Genomic DNA, 26320 nt, shown 5'->3' with positions numbered 1-26320 from the left:
TTACCTTACATCGTTTGCTAATGTTACCAGTAGAGCATGAGAACAAAATAGAATACCACAAGCTAACAGGAGAAGCATGTTTTGAAGTTTCAAGAGTGTTGAAGAAAATGAAAGTTCTCATTATTGATGAGGTAAGCATGGTATCAAGCTTAATGCTTGCCTTTGTTCATTTAAGAATGCAGCAAATTCTAAAGACAGACTATGACGTGTTATTTGGAGGAAAACATGTTATAGTTTTTGGGGATCTACTGCAGCTCACTCCAGTTAAAGGACAACCAGTATTTAATACTCTTGCACATGAAGACACGAAAAAGTCATTAGGAAGTATAGGTAATGTGAATATTTGGTCATACTTTGAGTACAAAGAACTGATTACCAATATGCGGCAAGGCAATGATGATGATTATGCAAGTATTCTCAAGGATATCAGAATTGGACTACTCCCAGAACATGGCAGAAAAGCTTTACAGAGTCGATTGCTATGTAATTTGTTTCCAACAGAACAAATAGTTCCAGAGAAAATATACAAGAAAATTGCAGAAAAAAATACTGTAATCTGCTTAATGCCAACACTACATGAATGCTCTATATTCAATGAAGAACTTTTGAAATTGGAAAATGAAGAGATTATGAAAATGGAAGCCGTGGATAAAATACAGCATGAAGGAACAACTATTATATATACAGGCAAATTGAAAACTAAATTGGATTCTCTAGAGAAAAACATATCGAAAACAGCTGGTTTAGAAAACAATCTTTATGTATGTGTGAACTGTCGAGTAATTTTAAGACGTAATTTGAATGTAGAAAAAGGTTTAGTGAATGGAGCTATGGGTAAAGTTGTGGGTTTTGTTAATTACCAGAAAAAAGGTGGAATTGAATTTTTAAAAATAAAATTTGATCAGATTGAAGAGGTTAAAGACATTAGTCGTTGTTCAGTTCGTTTTTTGCTTGTGAAAGACTTATATGTACGTAGGAAGCAGTTTCCGTTTTCTCTAGCATATGCTGTAACTATTCACAAATCTCAAGGATTAACTGTAGATAGTGCTTTTGTAAACATTGGATCTAGTGTGTTTAAAGAAGGTATGGCATATGTTGCTTTGTCACGAGTGAAAAAATTATCTGGTTTATTCATGATAGAAACTGTGGAAAGGAGTATGATAGATTAAGAAGAAGCTATGCTCCTCATTTAGGTCAGTATCCTGTGTTTGAAAAACGTGTTGTTTGTCGGAAAAGGAGAATTGAGAATATCTGTAATGAGGATGAACAGAAGAGAAAACAAAAAGAGAGTGATGTGATTGCAAGCAAAAAGAAAAAGGACAGTGTTGAAGAGGGTGTTGGTTGTCATTTTGAAAATAGCTCTGGTGTCAACTGCTACGCTAATGTAGTGCTGAATGGTGTATTTTATCTTGAAAGTTTGCAAGAGCAGATAATACTAAATCATGAAAAAAGATTTTGTTCTCTGCTGAGTTTCCTTTATGAGAAGTTGAGTAATGATAAAACTAAAATAGAAAGTGCTTTTGATGTTAGAAATCTTTTAGATGTATGTTCTGGATGTACACAGTTTACACAAAATGTCCAGCAAGATGCACAGGAATTCTTAATGTATATGCTTATGGTACTGGAAGATGAAGGGGTAGAAATAGAAAATATATTTGGTCTCTCTTATAAATGGGAACATTGTTGTGAAAACTGTATGAACACATGCAGCACTAATGTTGATTCATACATTTAACATTACCAGAGAGTAAATCAGTGACTTTTAGTAAATTAGTTAAAGATGCAAATCACAACATGGAATGTTCTCAATGTAAATCAGAAATGTTATCAACGTTATTTTTAAAGAAATATGGACTGTATATAATTTTAATGATGCAACGTTGTAGAGCTGATGGAACAAAATTGGAAACTTTAATAAAGAAGTTTGTAGGAAATCAATTATCAATATCAGGAAAGACTTTTGTTGCAGTTGCAATAATTTTCCATGATGGACCTTCTATAACTTCTGGTCATTACACAGTTTATCTAAAATGTGAAAAAGGCTGGACACTGTGTAATGATTCTCAATTGATTTTCAAGCAGCGTTTGCCTGCAGAATTACCAAATTCCTACTTAATTTTTCTAAAACCAAAAATTTTAGATACAAATTGCAGCATCTGAAGAAACCATTATTTCGATGTTATAGGATTACCATTGGATATTTCACCTAAAAAGGATTTAAAAATTACCATTTGGCCTCATGGAAAGGTAAATGTTTCTATTGTGGACTTCTTTGACAGATATTATTTTGGTGTATGTGCTTAAGCAACAAGATTTACAGACGTTACTTATTGCAAATAGTTATTGTTCTAAGAAGATATTTTTAATATATATGTTACATTTCTATCAAAGTATGTTTTACTGAGGATAGATTCAGGTCTTTTTTAAACAATCTTTCATATTGTTTATTTTTTTGCCCGCTGATAAGTGATGAATAAAATTGATATCACTATTTTCAGTGAAAATCAATATATTCTGAAAACAGCAAAAAAGGGCAAAAAATTACTTTGTTAAATATGAAAATATGTGTACTGTATTCTAAAATGTATTGTTAAATATTACTACTTTTTTTCTTTTTTTTCAGATCTAGAAAGAAAATTTAGGAAATTGAATCCATTTTTCTTGTAATTAAAAAAACCAATTTATTTCTAATTAAGTTATTTTGTTGGTCAGATAAGTTTAAAATATCTGTATTTCTCACCCCTTCACTTTCATGCTCCCTTTTCTTCACTTCTCCTCACTCTGCTTTTCTCATACCCCTTCCCTCTCTCTTCTTCCTTTACTGCTCTTTCGTAACTCCCTCACTCCTTTTCTACTACTCCCCTAGGTTTACTGCCTCCATCACTATTTTTTCAACCATGTTCTCTCCCTGTCTCCATATGTCTCAGTCATTCTAACTGCCTTACTCCTTCTCAGTTCCCTGGTCTCTGTCTCTGTTTCTGTCTCTCTCCCTTTGTCTGTCTTACCCTTAATTTCCTTAACATCTCTGTTTCTACCACTCCTCCTCTCTCCATCACTCATTTTCCATCTATGTTAATTTTTTAACCTTCTCTGTCATTCTCCTTCCCTCACCTTCCCTAACTGTCACTATCCTTTACTCATAGTCACTCCTATTCTCCTACTTCACTTCCTCCTGTCTGTATCTCACACCCCTTCACCTTTTCACATTCTTTCCTTCACTCTCCCTCACTCTCCTTTGCTCATTGAAATCCTGACTCCCTTTCTCTCACTCCAGTTTCCTAAATCCCTCCATCCCCTCACTCCCCTCACTCCCCATCTTTCACTTTCCCTTACCCCCTTTTCTAATCCTCATACCCCTTATCTCACCATCACTCCACTTCTCTAACTTTCAATCCCTTTGACCTGCTGTACTTCATCCGCTTCATCTGTTACTCCCTTTTCCTATCTCCGTCCCTTACTCTCCTTTTCTCACTCCCCCTCCATCACTCTCCATTACTCACTGCCATTCCCTTACTCGTTCACTCTTCTTACCTGTATCCTCTACCCTTAGTCCTTTTGTTGCAGTCAGTCTTTCACTTCCCTTTCATGACTGATCATACTTTCCTTTTCTCACTCATTCTGTCTGTCCTTTCCTCCTCTTCACTCAGTCATTTCAATCATTTCAATCATTCATGTATACACTACACATTCATTCAATAAAATTACAACACAGTATATTAGGAATATAGCTCTTCTTGGAGAAGTGAAGTGAGTTCTGAAAGAACTGTTTTTTTTGTCTTTTTTGTTTCGTTTTTTTTTTAGTTTTTTAACAATTTTGTATTTTTTTAGAGCACCGAAAAAAACTGGGAATGAAAAACTGTTCAACAGGAACAAAAATAATAAATGAAAAAAATTATGGGCTGGAGCATGTGTGCTGCTGTATTTTGTTTTCGATCAAGTTAATACTGCTCTCAGCGTAGCAAAGAACAGCATTGCACACATTACAATGTATGTGCACCTTCTGGAAAAGTGGGCGGATGTCCAGTGACCTGGTACACGGAGAATCTGCGGCCGCAGATGATGTGCTCGGCTGAGCAGGTGGAGGGTTGTCTCTTAGGGCTCTAGTTGACTCTCGAGCATAAGGTACAGGATGCACTGTCTTGAAGTGTCTCAACATTGAATAAATACTAAACGAGTATTTCTTGGTGGGATCTCCTCTGGAAAACACACTTCCACAAATAGTGCAAGTCACCTTCGGGGCATTGACCTTCTTTTGGCCCTCTGGAAAGGTGAAGAATTTCCAGATAAAAGAGTCTTTTTGTTTGGTCTGCCTTGGTGGTACCACAAAGGTCTCCTCCTCACTCCCTGAAGTAGACTGCTGTTCTGCCATTTTCAAGTAAAATTGTACTAGAATAGCTGTTCAGCTCCTTGTCCCAGGAAATAAGAAGAAATAGTGAGGGGAGTGGGTGTGGTGTTTGAAGATTCTGGAACAGAAACTACTATGAACCAATGAAAAGTGTTGTTTCGTAATCACATGACTTGCCGTGCGCGCACGGTGCTAGCACGTATGCGCGCACGGTGCACGCACGCATCAGAAATGAATGACTTTTAACCCGATTCCTAAAACATGAAAAGGAGGCAGGGAAGACACTCCCTGACCCCCTAGACCTTCTCAGGGGGTCCCTAAAGGACCTCGTAAATAAAAAAAACCCATTTTGTTTAATAAAATAAATTGCCGGTGCGCGCCCCGTGAAAAACCCTTAAAAAAAACAAAAAACATTTTAAACTGTTTATAGGTTTATAGAAGATATTAACTATGCTGTTCAACTTTATCCAAATAAAAAAAAGAAAGAGCTGAGCCATTCCATATTACAGGATACAGTCAATCTATAACTATATACATAGGTAGTTTATTGTAAAATAAATATATAAAAAATATAATAATACATACATAAATTAGCATTTAAAAAACCTTACAAATTCACTAAAAAAAACATAGGTTTCACACACGTTATAGTTAGAAATTAGCATTTAAAAAACCTTGCAAATTCACTTAAAAAACCATAGGTTTCACACACGTTATAGTTAGGAATTAGCATTGAAAAAATCTTGCAAATTCACTGAATAAACCATAGGTTTCAGACACGTTATAGTTAGGAATTAGCATTTAAAAAACCTTGCAAATTCACTGAAAAAACCATAGGTTTCACACATGTTATAGTTAGCTGGACATTTCACTCGTACAAAACCATTGAAATTCCCCCATTATAGTTAGTTCAGCTAACTATAACTCGCGTGACCGCAATCCACTGCTGATGACGTCACATATTACATCACTCATGACATGGTCAGTGACATCACTCCTGACATCACTGATGATATCTCAAAAGACATCACTGATGACATCACTGATGACATCATCCTTGTGTAAGAGTGGCAGACCTCCTCTTATCCTAATATAAACTTTGATACACACATTGAAAAATACAAACTAAAGTTTTTAAAACTATAGAGATACCAATACAAGTTAGAACAACCTATTCAGTAATTCCAAAATCTACATACGCATCCACTCATTCATCAACACTTCTATATAGTCATTCATACATATGTACTCATACACCTATACATCCTGTTACAGACCTACACTCAAACATAGAGTTACTCACACACATACTCACACAAGCAAATAAACATCCATTTACTTGCATATACAGCTATACACACACCACTACACTTACTTCTACAGAAACGTACACATACTTACTCGCTTAAACAATCACTTATATCTCTATCTACATCTACCTCTATCTACATCTACCTCTATCTACATCTACCTCTATCTACATATACCGCTATCTACATCTACCTGTATCTACCTCTACTTACCTCTATCTATCTCTATCTACATCTACCTCTATCTACATCTACCTCTATCTACATCTACCTCTATCTACATCTACATCTATCTACATCTATCTACTTCTATCTACCTCTATCTACAGCTACATCTATCTACCTCTATCTACATCTATCTACCGCTATCTACATGTATCTACCTCTACCTCTATCTACCTTTATCTACATCTATCTACATCTACCTCTATCAACCGCTATCTACCTCTATCTACAGCTACATCTATCTACCTCTGCTTACCTCTACATCTATCTACATCTACCTCTATCTACATCTACCTCTCTCTATATCTACCTCTATCTACATCTACCACTATCTACCTGTATCTACCTGTACCTACCTCTACCTACCTCTATCTACCTCTATCTACATCTACCTCTATCTACATCTACATCTATCTACATCTACCTCTATCTACATCTACCTCTATCTACATCTACCGCTATCTACCTGTATCTACCTCTATCTACCTCTACCTACGTCTATCTACATCTACCTCTAGCTAGATCTACACCTATCTACATCTATCTACCTCTATCTACAGCTACATCTATCTACCTCTATCTACTACCTCTATCAACATCTATCTACCGCTATCTACATGTATCTACCTCTACCTTTATCTACATCTATCTACATCTACATGTATCAACCGCTACCTACCTCTATCTACAGCTACATCTATCTACCTCTATCTACCTCTACCTCTATCTACATCTACCTCTACCTACATCTACCTCTACCTACATCTACCTCTAGCTACATCTACCTCTAGCTACATCTGCCTTTATCTACTGCCATCTACCTCTATATACATCTTTCTACCTCTACCTACCTCTATCTACATCTATCTACCTCTAAAAACCTCTATCTACCTCTACCTCTATCTACATCTACCTCTGCCTACATCTACCTCTACCTACATCTACCTCTATCTAAATATACCTCTATCTACATCTATCTACATCTACCGCTATCTATATCTACCGCTATCTACATCTACAGCTATATAGCTCTATCTACCTCTACCTACATCTATCTACCTCTACCTACCTCTACCTACCTCCATCTACCTCTATCTAACGCTATCTACATCTATCTACCACTATCTACCTCCATCTACCTCTATCTACCGCTATCTACATCTATCTACCACTATCTACATCCATCTACCTCTATCTACCTCTATATATATCTACATCTATATATATATCTACATCTATCTACCTCTATTTACATCTACATCTACACCTATCTACCTCTATCTACATCTACCTCTATCTACATCTATCTACCTCTATCTACCTCTATCTACATCTATCTACCTCTATCTACATCTATCTACCTCTATCTACATCTACCTCTTTTACCTCTCTGTACCTCTATCTCCTTCTACCATCCTCTATCTACATCTACCTCTACCTACCTCTATCTACCTCTACCTACCTCTATCTACATCTACCTACCTCTATCTACATCTACCTCTGTCTATCGCTATCTACCACTATCTACATCTATCTACCTCGATCTACCTCTATATATATATATCTACATGTATCTACCTCTATCTACATCTATCTACCGCTATCTACATGTATCTACCTCTACCTCTATCTACCTTTATCTACATCTATCTACATCTACCTCTATCAACCGCTATCTACCTCTATCTACAGCTACATCTATCTACCTCTGCTTACCTCTACATCTATCTACATCTACCTCTAGCTACATCTACCTCTCTCTATATCTACCTCTATCTACATCTACCACTATCTACCTGTATCTACCTGTACCTACCTCTACCTACCTCTATCTACCTCTATCTACATCTACCTCTATCTACATCTATCTACATCTACCTCTATCTACATCTACCTCTATCTACATCTACCGCTATCTACCTGTATCTACCTCTATCTACCTCTACCTACGTCTATCTACATCTACCTCTAGCTAGATCTACACCTATCTACATCTATCTACCTCTATCTACAGCTACATCTATCTACCTCTATCTACTACCTCTATCAACATCTATCTACCGCTATCTACATGTATCTACCTCTACCTTTATCTACATCTATCTACATCTACATGTATCAACCGCTACCTACCTCTATCTACAGCTACATCTATCTACCTCTATCTACCTCTACCTCTATCTACATCTACCTCTACCTACATCTACCTCTACCTACATCTACCTCTAGCTACATCTACCTCTAGCTACATCTGCCTTTATCTACTGCCATCTACCTCTATATACATCTTTCTACCTCTACCTACCTCTATCTACCTCTATCTACCTCTATCAACCTCTATCTACCTCTACCTCTATCTACATCTACCTCTGCCTACATCTACCTCTACCTACATCTACCTCTATCTAAATATACCTCTATCTACATCTATCTACATCTACCGCTATCTATATCTACCGCTATCTACATCTACAGCTATATAGCTCTATCTACCTCTACCTACATCTATCTACCTCTACCTACCTCCATCTACCTCTATCTAACGCTATCTACATCTATCTACCACTATCTACCTCCATCTACCGCTATCTACCGCTATCTACATCTATCTACCACTATCTACATCCATCTACCTCTATCTACCTCTATATATATCTACATCTATATATATATCTACATCTATCTACCTCTATCTACATCTACATCTACACCTATCTACCTCTATCTACATCTACCTCTATCTACATCTATCTACCTCTATCTACCTCTATCTACATCTATCTACCTCTATCTACATCTATCTACCTCTGTCTACATCTACCTCTTTTACCTCTCTGTACCTCTATCTCCCTCTACCATCCTCTATCTACATCTACCTCTACCTACCTCTATCTACCTCTACCTACCTCTATCTACATCTACCTACCTCTATCTACATCTACCTCTGTCTATCGCTATCTACCACTATCTACATCTATCTACCTCGATCTACCTCTATATATATATATCTACATGTATCTACCTCTATCTACATCTATCTACCGCTATCTACATGTATCTACCTCTACCTCTATCTACCTTTATCTACATCTATCTACATCTACCTCTATCAACCGCTATCTACCTCTATCTACAGCTACATCTATCTACCTCTGCTTACCTCTACATCTATCTACATCTACCTCTAGCTACATCTACCTCTCTCTATATCTACCTCTATCTACATCTACCACTATCTACCTGTATCTACCTGTACCTACCTCTACCTACCTCTATCTACCTCTATCTACATCTACCTCTATCTACATCTATCTACATCTACCTCTATCTACATCTACCTCTATCTACATCTACCGCTATCTACCTGTATCTACCTCTATCTACCTCTACCTACGTCTATCTACATCTACCTCTAGCTAGATCTACACCTATCTACATCTATCTACCTCTATCTACAGCTACATCTATCTACCTCTATCTACTACCTCTATCAACATCTATCTACCGCTATCTACATGTATCTACCTCTACCTTTATCTACATCTATCTACATCTACATGTATCAACCGCTACCTACCTCTATCTACAGCTACATCTATCTACCTCTATCTACCTCTACCTCTATCTACATCTACCTCTACCTACATCTACCTCTACCTACATCTACCTCTAGCTACATCTACCTCTAGCTACATCTGCCTTTATCTACTGCCATCTACCTCTATATACATCTTTCTACCTCTACCTACCTCTATCTACCTCTATCTACCTCTATCAACCTCTATCTACCTCTACCTCTATCTACATCTACCTCTGCCTACATCTACCTCTACCTACATCTACCTCTATCTAAATATACCTCTATCTACATCTATCTACATCTACCGCTATCTATATCTACCGCTATCTACATCTACAGCTATATAGCTCTATCTACCTCTACCTACATCTATCTACCTCTACCTACCTCTACCTACCTCCATCTACCTCTATCTAACGCTATCTACATCTATCTACCACTATCTACCTCCATCTACCGCTATCTACCGCTATCTACATCTATCTACCACTATCTACATCCATCTACCTCTATCTATATCTACATCTATATATATATCTACATCTATCTACCTCTATCTACATCTACATCTACACCTATCTACCTCTATCTACATCTACCTCTATCTACATCTATCTACCTCTATCTACCTCTATCTACATCTATCTACCTCTATCTACATCTATCTACCTCTGTCTACATCTACCTCTTTTACCTCTCTGTACCTCTATCTCCCTCTACCATCCTCTATCTACATCTACCTCTACCTACCTCTATCTACCTCTACCTACCTCTATCTACATCTACCTACCTCTATCTACATCTACCTCTGTCTACCTCTGTCCACATCTACCTCTGTCTATCGCTATCTACCACTATCTACATCTATCTACCTCGATCTACCTCTATATATATATATCTACATGTATCTACCTCTATCTACATCTACCTCTGTCTACCTCTGTCCACACATACCTCTGTCTATCGCTATCTACCACTATCTACATCTATCTACCTCGATCTACCTTTATATATATATACATCTATATATATCTACATCAATCTACCTCTATCTACATCTACATCTACATCTATCTACATCTACCTCTATCTACCTATATCTACATCTATCTACCTCTATCTACATCTACCTCTTTTACCTCTAACTACCTACCTCTACCTACCTCTACCTACCTCTATCTACCTCTATCTACCTCTACCTACCTCTATCTACATCTACCTACCTGTATCTACATCTACCTCTGTCTACCTCTGTCTACATCTACCTCTGTCTATCGCTATCCACCACTATCTACATCTATCTACCGCTATATATATCTACATCTAGATATATCTACATCTATCTACCTCAACATCTATCTACCTCAACATCTATCTACCTCTATCTACATCTATATATCCACATCTATCTACCTCTATCTATATCTACCTCTATCTACATCCGTCTACCTCTATCTATATCTACCTCTACCTACCTCTATCTAGATCTACATCTATCTACATTTACCTCCATCTACATCTACCTCTATCTACATCTACCTCTATCTACATCTATCTCCCTTTATATACCGCTATCTACCTCTATCTACAGCTACATCTTTCTACCTCTATTTATATCTACATCTATCTACCTCTAAATCTACATTTACCTCCATCTACATCTAACTCTCTCTACCTCTATCTACCTCTATCTACCTCTATCTACATCTATCTACCTCTAGCTACATCTACCTCTATCTACATCTACCTCTATCTACATCTACCTCTATCTACCTGTATCTACCACTATCTACCTGTATCTACCGCTATCTACCTCTATCTACCGCTATCTACCGCTATCTACCGCTATCTACTGCTATCTACCGCTATCTACCTCTACCTACCTCTACCTACCTCTACCTACCTCTATCTACCTCTACCTACATCTACCTCTATCTACATCTACCTCTATCTACATCTATCTACCTCTATCTACCGCTATCTACCTCTATCTACAGCTACATCTTTCTACCGCTATTCATATCTACATCTATCTACCTCTAAATCTACATTTACCTCCATCTACATCTACCTCTCTCTACCTCTATCTACCTCTATCTATATCTACATCTATCTACATCTACCTCTATCAACCACTATCTACCACTATCGACATCTACCTCTATCTACATCTATCTACATCTACCTCTGTCTACATCTACATCTATCTACATCTACCTCTGTCTACATCTACCTCTATCTACGTCTATCTACATCTACGTCTATCTACATCTACGTCTATCTACATCTACGTCTATCTACATCTAACTCTATCTACATCTACCGGTATCTACCTGTATATACCTCTACCTGCCTCTATCTACCTCTATCTACATCTACCTCTATCTACATCTATCTACATCTACCTCTATCTACATCTACCTTCATATACATATACCGCTATCTACATCTACCGCTATCTACCTGTATCTACCTGTATTTACCTCTACTTACCTCTATCTACCTCTATCTACATCTACCTCTATCTACATCTACCTCTATCTACATCTACCTCTATCTACATCTACATCTATCTACATCTATCTACTTCTATCTACCTCTATCTACAGCTACATCTATCTACCTGTATCTACCTCTATCTACTACCTCTATCTACATCTATCTACCGCTATCTACATGTATCTACCTCTACCTCTATCTACCTTTATCTACATCTATCTACATCTACCTCTATCAACCACTATCTACCTCTATCTACAGCTACATCTATCTACCTCTGCTTACCTCTACATCTATCTACATCTACCTCTATCTACATCTACCTCTCTCTATATCTACCTCTATCAACATCTACCACTATCTACCTGTATCTACCTGTACCTACCTCTACCTACCTCTATCTACCTCTATCTACATCTACCTCTATCGACATCTACATCTATCTAAATCTACCTCTATTTACATCTACCTCTATCTACATCTACCGCTATCTACATCTATCTACCTCTATCTACCTCTATCTACAGCTACATCTATCTACCTCTATCTACCTCTATCTACAGCTACATCTATCTACCTCTATCTACTACCTCTATCTACATCTATCTACCGCTATCTACATGTATCTACCTCTACCTTTATCTACATCTATCTACATCTACCTCTATCAACCGCTACCTACCTCTATCTACAGCTACATCTATCTACCTCTATCTACCTCTACCTCTATCTACATCTACCTCTACCTACATCTACCTCTACCTACATCTACCTCTAGCTACATCTACCTCTAGCTACATCTGCCTTTATCTACTGCCATCTACCTCTATATACATCTTTCTACCTCTACCTACCTCTATCTACCTCTATCTACCTCTATCAACCTGTATCTACCTCTACCTCTATCTACATCTACCTCTGCCTACATCTACCTCTACCTACATCTACCTCTATCTAAATATACCTCTATCTACATCTATCTACATCTACCGCTATCTATATCTACCGCTATCTACATCTACAGCTATATAGCTCTATCTACCTCTACCTACATCTATCTACCTCTACCTACCTCTACCTACCTCCATCTACCTCTATCTAACGCTATCTACATCTATCTACCACTATCTACCTCCATCTACCTCTATCTACCGCTATCTACATCTATCTACCACTATCTACATCCATCTACCTCTATCTACCTCTATATATATCTACATCTATATATATATCTACATCTATCTACCTCTATCTACATCTACATCTACACCTATCTACCTCTATCTACATCTACCTCTATCTACATCTATCTACATCTATCTACCTCTATCTACATCTATCTACCTCTATCTACATCTATCTACCTCTATCTACATCTACCTCTTTTACCTCTCTGTACCTCTATCTCCCTCTACCATCCTCTATCTACATCTACCTCTACCTACCTCTATCTACCTCTACCTACCTCTATCTACATCTACCTACCTCTATCTACATCTACCTCTGTCTACCTCTGTCCACATCTACCTCTGTCTATCGCTATCTACCACTATCTACATCTATCTACCTCGATCTACCTCTATATATATATATCTACATGTATCTACCTCTATCTACATCTACCTCTGTCTACCTCTGTCCACACATACCTCTGTCTATCGCTATCTACCACTATCTACATCTATCTACCTCGATCTACCTTTATATATATATACATCTATATATATCTACATCAATCTACCTCTATCTACATCTACATCTATCTACATCTACCTCTATCTACCTATATCTACATCTATCTACCTCTATCTACATCTACCTCTTTTACCTCTAACTACCTACCTCTACCTACCTCTACCTACCTCTATCTACCTCTATCTACCTCTACCTACCTCTATCTACATCTACCTACCTGTATCTACATCTACATCTGTCTACCTCTGTCCACATCTACCTCTGTCTATCGCTATCCACCACTATCTACATCTATCTACCGCTATATATATCTACATCTATATATATCTACATCTATCTACCTCAACATCTATCTACCTCAACATCTATCTACCTCTATCTACATCTATATATCCACATCTATCTACCTCTATCTATATCTACCTCTATCTACATCCGTCTACCTCTATCTATATCTACCTCTACCTACCTCTATCTAGATCTACATCTATTTACATTTACCTCCATCTACATCTACCTCTATCTACATCTACCTCTATCTACATCTATCTCCCTTTATCTACCGCTATCTACCTCTATGTACAGCTACATCTTTCTACCTCTATTTATTTCTACATCTATCTACCTCTAAATCTACATTTACCTCCATCTACATCTACCTCTCTATACCTCTATCTACCTCTATCTACATTTATCTACCTCTATCTACATCTACCTCTTTCTACATCTACCTCTATCTACATCTACCTCTATCTACCTGTATCTACCACTATCTACCTCTATCTACCACTATCTACCTCTATCTACAGCTATCTACCGCTATCTACCGCTATCTACCGCTATCTACCTCTACCTACCTCTACCTACCTCTACCTACCTCTATCTACCTCTACCTACATCTACCTCTAACTACATCTACCTCTATCTACATCTATCTACCTTTATCTACAGGTACATCTATCTACTGTTACCTACCTCTACCTACCTCTATCTACATCTACCTCTATCTACCTCTCTCTACATCTACCTCTATCTACATCTACCTCTATCTACAACTAATTACCTCTATCTACCTTTATCTACCTCTTGCTACCTCTAGCTACCTCTAGCTACCTTTATCTACAGCTACATCTATCTACCTTTACCTGCCTCTACCTACCTCTATCTACATCTACCTCTATCTACCTCTTGCTACCTCTAGCTACCTCTAGCTACCTCTAGCTACCTCTAGCTACATCTACATCTATCTACATCTACCTCTACCTCTATCATCTACCTCTATCATTTACCTCAACCTACATCTACCTCTATCTACATCTTCCTCTATTTACATCTACCTCTATTTACATCTACCTCTATCTACCTCTATCTACATCTGTCTATCTCTACCTACCTCTACCTACCTCTACCTCTATCTACCTCTATCTGCATCTGTCTACCTCTTCCTACCTCTACCTACCTCATTTCTATCTACCTCTATCTACATCTACATCTACCGCTATCTACATCTACCTCTATCTACATCTACCACTATCTACCTCTATCTACATCTACCCCTAGCTACCGCCAGCTACATCTACATCTGTCTACATCTACCTCTACCTCTATCATCTACCTCTAGCTACATCTACCGCTATCTACATGTATCTACCTCTATCTACCTCTACCTACATCTACCTCTACCTCTACCTCTATCTACCTCTATCTACATCTACCTCTATCTACCGCTAGCTACCTCTATCTACATCTACCTCTATCTACCGCTATCTACCTCCATCTACCGCTATCTACCGCTATCTACCTCTATCTACCTCTACCTACATCTACCTCTACCTCTATCTACCTCTGTCTACATCTACCGCTATCTACCTCTATCTACATTTACCACTATCTACCTCTACGTACCTCTAACTATCTATATCTATCTATCTACATCTATCTATCTACATCTACCTCTATCCACCTACATCTACATCTATCTACATCTTCCTCTATCAACCGCTATCTATCTCTATCAACCGATATCTACCTCTATCAACTGCTATCTACCTCTATCACCCTCTACCTCTATTTACATCTATCTACCTCTATCTACATTTGCATCTATCTTCCTCTATCTACATCTACCTCAGCTATCTCTGTCTACCTCTGACTACATCTACCACTATCTACTTCCGTCTACATTTACCTCTATCTACCTCTACCTACCTCTATCTATCTACATCTATCTATATTTATCTATCTACATCTACCTCTATCTATCTACATCTACCTCTATCTATCTACATCTACCTCTATCTACATCTACCTCTATCTATCTACATCTACCTCTATCTACATCTACCTCTACCTACCTCTACCTACGGCTACCTGCATCTATCTACCTTGATCTACATCTACCTCTATCTACATATACCTCTATCTACATCTACCTCTACCTCCATCTACCTCCATCTACTGCCATCTACCTCCATCTACCTTTGTCTACATCTATCTACCTCTATCTACCTCTATCTACATCTATCTACATCTATCTACATCTATCTACCTCTATCTACATCTATCTACATCTATCTACATCTATCTACATCTATATACCTCTATCTACATCTATCTACCTCTATCTACATCTATCTACCTAGATCTACATCTACCTCTATCTACATCTACCTCTATCTACATCTTCCTCTATCAACCGCTATCTATCTCTATCAACCGCTATCTACCTCTATCAACTGCTTTCTACCTCTATCACCCTCTACCTCTATTTACATCTATCTACCTCTATCTACATTTGCATCTATCTTCCTCTATCTACATCTACCTCTATCTATCTCTGTCTACCTCTGACTACATCTACCACTATCTACCTCCATCTACATTTACCTCTATCTACCTCTACCTACCTCCATCTATCTACATCTATCTATATCTATCTATCTACATCTACCTCTACCTATCTACATCTACCTCTATCTATCTACATCTACCTCTATCTACATCTACCTCTATCTATTTACATCTACCTCTATCAACCGCTATCTACCTCTATCAACTGCTATCTACCTCTATCACCATCTACCTCTATTTACATCTATCTACCTCTATCTACGTTTGCATCTATCTTCCTCTATCTACTTCTACCTCTATCTATCTCTGTCTACCTCTGACTACATCTACCACTATCTACCTCCATCTACATTTACCTCTATCTACCTCTACCTACCTCTATCTATCTACATCTATCTATATCTATCTATCTACATCTACCTCTATCTATCTACATCTACCTCTATCTATCTACATCTACCTCTATCTACATCTACCTCTATCTATCTACATCTACCTCTATCAAACGCTATCTACCTCTATCAACTGCTATCTACCTCTATCACCCTCTACCTCTATTTACATCTATCTACCTCTATCTACATTTGCATCTATCTTCCTCTATCTACTTCTACCTCTATCTATCTCTGTCTACCTCTGACTACATCTACCACTATCTACCTCCATCTACATTTACCTCTATCTACCTCTACCTACCTCTATCTATCTACATCTATCTATATCTATCTATCTACATCTACCTCTACCTATCTACATCTACCTCTATCTATCTACATCTACCTCTATCTACATCTACCTCTATCTATCTACATCTACCTCTATCAAACGCTATCTACCTCTATCAACTGCTATCTACCTCTATCACCCTCTACCTCTATTTACATCTATCTACCTCTATCTACATTTGCATCTATCTTCCTCTATCTACTTCTACCTCTATCTATCTCTGTCTACCTCTGACTACATCTACCACTATCTACCTCCATCTACATTTACCTCTATCTATGTCTACCTACCTCTATCTATCTACATCTATCTATATCTATCTATCTACATCTACCTCTATCTATCTACATCTACCTCTATCTATCTACATCTACCTCTATCTACATCTACCTCTATCTATCTACATCTACCTCTATCAACCGCAATCTACCTCTATCAACTGCTATCTACCTCTATCACCCTCTACCTCTATTTACATCTATCTACCTCTATCTACATTTGCATCTATCTTCCTCTATCTACATCTACCTCTAGCTATCTCTGTCTACCTCTGACTACATCTACCACCATCTACCTCTGTCTACATTTACCTCTATCTACCTCTACCTACCTCTATCTATCTACATCTATCTATATCTATCTATCTACGTCTACCTCTATCTATCTACATCTACCTCTTTCTATCTACATCTACCTCTATCTATCTACATCTACCTCTATCTACATCTACCTATATCTACATCTACCTCTATCTATCTACATCTACCTCTATCTACATCTACCTATACCTACCTCTACCTACCGCTACCTACATCTATCTACCTTGATCTACATCTACCTCTATCTACATATACCTCTATCTACATCTACCTCTATCTATATCTTCCTCTATCAACCGCTATCTACCTCTATCAACCGCTATCTACCTCTATCAACCGCTATCTACCTCTATCAACTGCTATCTACCTCTATCACCCTCTACCTCTATTTACATCTATCTACCTCTATCTACATTTGCATCTATCTTCCTCTATCTACATCTACCTCTATCTATCTCTGTCTACCTCTGACTACATCTACCACTATCTACCTCCCTCTACATTTACCTCTATCTACATCTACCTACCTCTATCTATGTACATCTATCTATATCTATCTATCTACATCTACCTCTATCTATCTACATCTACCTCTATCTATCTACATCTACCTCTATCTACATCTACCTCTATCTATCTACATCTACCTCTATCTACATCTACCTCTACCTACCTCTACGTACCGCTACCTACATCTATCTACCTCGATCTACATCTACCTCTATCGACATATACCTCTATTTACATTTATCTACCTCTATCTACATCTATCTACATCTATCTACATCTATCTACATCTATATACCTCTATCTACATCTATCTACCTCTATCTACATCTATGTACCTCGATCTACATCTACCTCTATCTACATCCACCTCTATCTACATCTTCCTCTATCAACCGCTATCTATCTCTATCAACCGCTATCTACCTCTATCAACTGCTATCTACCTCTATCACCCTCTACCTCTATTTACATCTATCTACCTTTATCTACATTTGCATCTATCTTCCTCTATCTACATCTACCCTAGCTATCTCTGTCTACCTCTGACTACATCTACCACTATCTACCTCCGTCTACATTTACCTCTATCTACCTCTACCTACCTCTATCTATCTACATCTATCTATATCTATCTATCTACATCTACCTCTATCTATCTACATCTACCTCTTTCTATCTACATCTACCTCTATCTATCTACATCTACTTCTATCTACATCTACCTCTACCTACCGCTACCTACATCTATCTACCTTGATCTACATCTACCTCTATCTATATATACCTCTATCTACATCTACCTCTATCTACATCTTCCTCTATCAACCGCTATCTACCTCTATCAACCGCTATCTACCTCTATCAACCGCTATCTACCTCTATCAACTGCTATCTACCTCTATCACCCTCTAACTCTATTTACCTCTATCTACATTTGCATCTATCTTCCTCTATCTACATCTACCTCTATCTATCTCTGTCTATCTCTGACTACATCTACCACTATCCACCTCCCTCTACATTTACATCTATCTACCTCTACCTACCTCTATCTATCTACATCTATCTATATCTATCTATCTACATCTACCTCTATCTATCTACATCTACCTCTATCTATCTACATCTACATCTATCTACATCTACCTCTATCTCTCTACATCTACCTCTATCTACATCTACCTCTAACTACCTCTACCTACTGCTACCTACATCTATCTACCTTGATCTACATCTACCTCTATCTACATATACCTCTATCTACATCTACCTCTATCTACATCTTCCTCTATCAACCGCTATCTACCTCTATCAACCGCTATCTACCTCTATCAACCACTATCTACCTCTATCAACTGCTATCTACCTCTATCACCCTCTATCTACCTCTATCTACCTCTATATACCTGTCTAACTCTGTCTACCTCTATCTCCCTCTATATACCTGTCTAACTCTGTCTACCTCTGTCTACATCTACTTATACCTACATCTACCTCCATCTTCCTCCATCTACCTCCATCTACCTTCGTCTACCTTCGTCTACCTCTGTCTACCTCTGTCTACCTCTGTCTACCTCTGTCTACCTCTATCTACCTCTATCTACCTCGATCTACATCTACCTCTATCGACATATACCTCTATCGACATGAACCTCTATCTACATTTCCTCTATCAACCGCTATCTACCTCTATCAACCGCTATCTTCCTCTATCAACTGCTATCTACCTCTATCACCCTCTACCTCTACCTACCTTTATCTACCTCTACATACCTATCTAACTCTGTCTACCTCTGTCTACATCTACCTCTACCTACATCTACCTCCATCTACCTCCATCTACTGCCATCTACCTCCATCTACCTTCGTCTACATCTATCTACCTCTACTCTATCTACATCTATCTACATCTATCTACATCTATCTACATCTATATACCTCTATCTACATCTATCTACCTCTATCTACATCTATCTACCTCTATCTACATCTATCTACCTTGATCTACATCTACCTCTATCTACATCTACCTCTATCTATCTTCATCTACCTCTATCTACATCTACCTCTACCTACCTCTACCTACCGCTACCTACATCTATCTACCTTGATCTACATCTACCTCTATCTACATATACCTCTATCTACAGCTACCTCTACCTCTATCTACCTCCATCTACCGCCATCTACCTCCATCTACCTTCGTCTACATCTATCTACCTCCATCTACATCTATCTACATCTATCTACATCTATCTACCTCTATCTACATCTATCTACATCCATCTACATCTATCTACATCTATCTACCTCTATCTACATCTATCTACCTCTATCTACATCTATCTACCTCGATCTACATCTACCTCTATCTACATCTACCTCTTTCTACATCTTCCTCTATCAACCGCTATCTATCTCTATCAACCGCTATCTACCTCTATCAACTGCTATCTACCTCTATCACCCTCTACCTCTATTTACATCTATCTATCTCTATCTACATTTGCATCTATCTTCCTCTATCTATATCTACCTCTATCTATCTCTGTCTACCTCTGACTACATCTACCACTATCTACCTCCATCAACATTTACCTCTATCTACCTCTACCTACCTCTATCTACATCTATCTATATCTATCTATCTACATCTACCTCTATCTATCTACATCTACCTCTATCTATCTACATCTACCTCTATCTATCTACATCTACCTCTATCAAACGCTATCTACCTCTATCAACTGCTATCTACCTCTATCACCCTCTACCTCTATTTACATCTATCTACCTCTATCTACATTTGCATCTATCTTCCTCTATCTACTTCTACCTCTATCTATCTCTGTCTACCTCTGACTACATCTACCACTATCTACCTCCATCTACATTTACCTCTATCTACCTCTACCTACCTCTATCTATCTACATCTATCTATATCTATCTATCTACATCTACCTCTACCTATCTACATCTACCTCTATCTATCTACATCTACCTCTATCTACATCTACCTCTATCAAACGCTATCTACCTCTATCAACTGCTATCTACCTCTATCACCCTCTACCTCTATTTACATCTATCTACCTCTATCTACATTTGCATCTATCTTCCTCTATCTACATCTACCTCTAGCTATCTCTGTCTACCTCTGACTACAGCTACCACTATCTACCTCCATCTACATTTACCTCTATCTACCTCTACCTACCTCTATCTATCTACATCTATCTATATCTATCTATCTACATCTACCTCTATCTATCTACATCTACCTCTATCTACATCTACCTCTATGTACATCTACCTCTATCTACATCTACCTCTACCTACCTCTACCTACCGCTACCTACATCTATCTACCTTGATCTACATCTAACTCTATCTACATATACCTCTATCTACATCTACCTCTATCTACATCTTCCTCTATCAACCGCTATCTACCTCTATCAACCGCTATCTACCTCTATCAACCACTATCTACCTCTATCAACTGCTATCTACCTCTATCACCCTCTACCTCTATCTACCTCTATATACCTGTCTAACTCTGTCTACCTCTGTCTACCTCTATCTCCCTCTATATACCAGTCTAACTCTGTCTACATCTACCTATACCTACATCTACCTCCATCTACCTTCATCTTCCTCCATCTACCTTCGTCTACCTTCATCTACCTCTGTCTACCTCTGTCTACCTCTGTCTACATCTATCTACCTCTATCTACATCTGTCTACCTCTATCTACATCTATCTACCTCTATCTACCTCTATCTACCTCTATCTACAACTATCTACATCTATCTACATCTATCTACCTCTATCTATCTACCTACCTCTATCTACCTCTATCTATCTATCTCTATCTACCTCTATCTACCGCTATCTACATCTATCTACCACTATCTACATCTATCTACCTCTATCTACCTCTGCGCCAATCACTTTCGCTGTATATATCACGCCACGTGTCACTTGCGCCATCACAAAGCTTCACGAGCAGGTGTACACAGTATTTTGTAGGTTACATGTCATTTAATGTAACGCAGTGCTATCGTCCCATGTGCTTGTACATATGAAGTGTAATGTGTCCAACATGCTTATCGATTGAAATACAATTTACCTTCACAAGAAAATGTCTCCCTGGTATTCTCCCCCTTTGGATTTTGATCCGTCGCAACTAATTGTGCCACATGTACTTGACCTTAGAACAATACCCTTGTTTGAGACACTGTTGTTTGTTATAGATTATTACCCTAGTCTCCTTGTGGTTTATGGGCTACCTCCTGTAGTCTGATACTGGTTTAGATCTCGGCGGAGTGGTTACTCCATCACAATGATGACGGATATACCATCCCCGAAATATAAATCCCATTATATCCAATGTGATTTATATTTTGGGGGACTGGATATCCGTCACCGTTGTAATGAAGTAACCCGTCCACCAAGATCTAAATCAGGCCCAAAGTCCCAAAGTATCAGTTTTCCACTGAAAATCAAAAACATTAATACCTCTGATGCACTGGAGGTTTTTCTCAGCACATGTACGCCATTAATCCTAAATCATTTTCGCGACTGCTGCAAAGCTCACAAACCTCAGAGCTGGCACAGTGCACCAGTAGGCATTGCTGCTAAGCTTTCTCACCCAATGATTAACTCAAAGAAGCAGATCCATCATTAACTTCAAAACATTCAATGCTGAGGGGATAACAAAAGATATTGAGTTTGAAATGTTTGCAGCTCCTCTCAAAGAAAAGCTGTATGCCACCTTCTTGCAGTCATCTAATAACATTCCCGTACTACGTTTCCTGTAGAGAAACAAATTGATTTTTTCATTCCTATGAGTACATCTAACCTGGGTTGCATGGAATAGATCCAGAGACAAAGTGACAGCACCGGATAAAATACAAGTGTCAAACCCTAGATGGCTACCACATGACATAAATTGTGGATCCTGTGAAAGTAGTGCAGCTTCCAGGAGCACACCAACAGTAGGGCTCAACTCAGGTAGATGCACTATAGCAGCGATTCACATCCTCTTAGGCCTCCATCACACAAGGTGCTGGTACGAGCCAGTCACGTAACAAAAGACTCCACAGCCATTGCAGTGCAGGGGGGGGCCTGAGCTCCAGGGCCCCCTTGCACTGGCAGGCCCCTGACCGCATAGCTTCAGACTGGGTCCAGAGTATGCGGGGCCCCATGCTTGTACTTTTCAGAGGGGTCCCCTCAGGTTTCGTTACGCCACTGGTACGAGCACTCCAGTCCCAACTGCACTGGGATTCTGCAGATCATGCAATCTTCAGTCCTCCACCTCTCATTGCTAATGGTGTTTAACAATACCTTATTGAGTTTCAAATATGTGTGAGTGTCCCTAACTGGGGGAGGTCCTGCCATCTGACGAACAGTGCAGATCTCCTTATTCTCTTTCAACCACCTCTGCATTGTCAGACATCATATCCGGTCCCTCCCATTCTTACCTTTAGAACACACCCTTGATAAAAAAGCATAACACCCTGTTATCCACCACCACTCACAATTTAGGAATCATTAAATATTTCCTTGTAGATCAAGGAAATACAGTGAATATTTGTGAATTAATTTGTGTACCCTTTTTGTACCATTGCACATAAAACCTTCCCCTCAATATACATTTAAAATGAGGAAAACAGTAAAATCAAAGAACTTGAAGAAAATGGTTTCTATCTCACATTTTTCTTTGAATGGTATTGTGATTTTTTGTAATACTAGGTAAGCATTGTTTTAATTTTCCAAAAGAAAAATTATTTGTGTGAGACAATTCATAGGGAAAATGCCATTGGCCACCCAATCCCCTACTTTTGTATTCTTCCAATCCAAAACAGTAGACTCCCTCTTATTGCATCCATAAAAGCAGGTTGCAACTCTGTTTATGTATTAAATGATTATGTAATAATAATAATACTAATACTTTGGAAACATCGCTGCACTGACATTCTAACATGTTAGTAATTGTGTGATTTATCTGAGTAAGTTGGTGAAAACTTATTTTCAAATATTTAAAAAATACATTGAATCCACTGGGAGTTATTATTCAGCAAGGTACATCTAATTTCACAGGAGAATATTTGACACTTAGGGCCCAATTACGAGTCAGGTAGTGGATTATCAGCAGTCCAGCCACCGCCACACCAGCGGTCCATCCGCCCCATTATGACTTGGGCGGCTGGACCGCCATGGGACCGCCACTGTGTTTCCTCTCTGCCATGGAACCGCCATAAAAACCGTTGCAGAGAGGAAACAAAGGGGGCCCTACAGGGCCCCCTTGTGCCTCACGCCCTGTGTGCATCCACACCAGTTTCTGCATGGCTTGGACATACAGTTCATGCCGTGAATGAACCTTGTGAGGCGTTCCCATTGCGGTGCCTTTTTCAAAGGCATCACCGCCTTTGAAACAGGCACCGGAACCACAACACCGCCCGCCGGCCTGCCAGAACCCTTTTAAGTTGTAATCCGCCAGTTTTGCCGTGGCGTGAGCTTTGAGAAGACGCAAAGGTAATTTGCTGTCCTTTGCCCGTTGGTTTGGACTTGTTTGCCGCCAGTGCTGCTAAACAGAGTACGAGTAGATTGTTCTGGAGGTAGCGAAGCCTCCTGCTGGAGCCCGTGTGCCCGCACTCCGTCCCCAACGGTCCTTCAAGGATTCTGGTCTACTGGTACCCAGTGTGGTCTTGTGATACTTCCCGGCTCCCCTAGAGGTTGAGGATTCTCTCCCCTTTTTTGATTGGCCTGACTCGAGTCAGAGACACTTTTGTACTCCATCTTTTATTATGTCCTGAAGAGGCCTATAAGCCAAAGGCCGAAACACATTGACACCTCATTTATGAAGTCTCTGGACGGCTTGGATTACATAATGTATTTAATACACAGAGTGTTGCTTTAAGATCTATGATTTTTTGCTTTGCATATACACACGGACCCCAGAGACTATCATTTAGAGTGATTGTGCAGGAATCTTATGCACAGCCTCCCACAAGTAGATGTGTGGAAGATAGGAGTATTTTTTATAGGGATCAAATCTGACTTTGTACGATTTTTGTAATGTTTTGTACTATTTGGTCTACATTTTTGTATATAGAAGGATTTGAATGTTTTATGTACCACAATTTACAGTAACTCTATTCCAACATGGACAATATGTGAATACTTGGAGGGATCAAATAAAAGAAAGATCTCGTACTTTTTGAGCTGTATCTATGATTAATTGATGTAATCATCAGATTTAATAATAGTTGTATCCTTTCTTGCTTCTCAGTTCTTTTTTTCTAGTATATGACTAGCCCTTGAGAAGTAGGGTGATTAGGGCTTCCCCGTTTTTGTTTTCTTAGTGTCTGGCGGGTAGGCGGTGTTGACTCTTGGCGGTGCGGGGGCATAGCGGTGGTGTGCCGGCCACCTTCGCACCACCAAAAGTTATAATCGGGCTCTTAAAGTAATAAGTATGAGAATGCAAAAATGTTTGAACCATTTGTAATGTACATTTTATGTAGCAGTGTTCTATAAGTATAAGCCTTCATGTAGGTATCAGGAACAATAGTGAAATCCGAAATCGAATTATGTGACTGATGGATGAAACGGTTTCTATTTGTACATGTGAATGCCTTTTTGTTGTGTTTTTTTCTTCAGCTGGTGGGTGTCCAGTACCTCAGAGGAGCATACATGGCCGGATGCGCTCCAGCCACTCAGGCTCCGTAATTACATTTGTATGTGATGAAGGCTACAAACTTTTTGGATCTGCAACTGTTTATTGTGATGGAAAAAGATGGAACAGCACTATGCCTGTGTGTGAAGGTTGGACAAGTATCATTATGGAGAATTGATTGTTATTTGCATCACAACGTACACAGCCACTGTATTTTGACACATTTTCTGATGAATTAACTTGATGTTTTGCTCCTCCAATTTACTCTATGCTGCATCGGCTTCACCAACCGGCCTCCT

At 38.6% G+C, this 26320-nt stretch overlaps 1 protein-coding gene across 2 annotated transcripts in view; it reads left to right on the top strand.

The window, feature by feature from the left end:
* The window catches only part of LOC146805437 (uncharacterized), a 217369-nt gene that overhangs the window by 138133 nt on the left and 52916 nt on the right, over positions 1-26320 (top strand). The window contains exon 3 of one of the 2 annotated variants that reach the window (XM_085620504.1): positions 26006-26170. In XM_085620504.1, coding sequence (XP_085476630.1) covers positions 26006-26170 — 165 coding nt within the window. Of the gene's footprint in view, positions 1-26005; positions 26171-26320 lie in introns of those variants that run through there. The other variant, XM_085620505.1, reaches the window with a different exon arrangement.

Source organism: Triturus cristatus, chromosome 8 (assembly GCF_964204655.1).
Source record: "Triturus cristatus chromosome 8, aTriCri1.1, whole genome shotgun sequence".
Lineage (NCBI taxonomy): Eukaryota > Metazoa > Chordata > Amphibia > Caudata > Salamandridae > Triturus > Triturus cristatus.
This window is presented reverse-complemented; position numbering and strand designations above follow the sequence as displayed.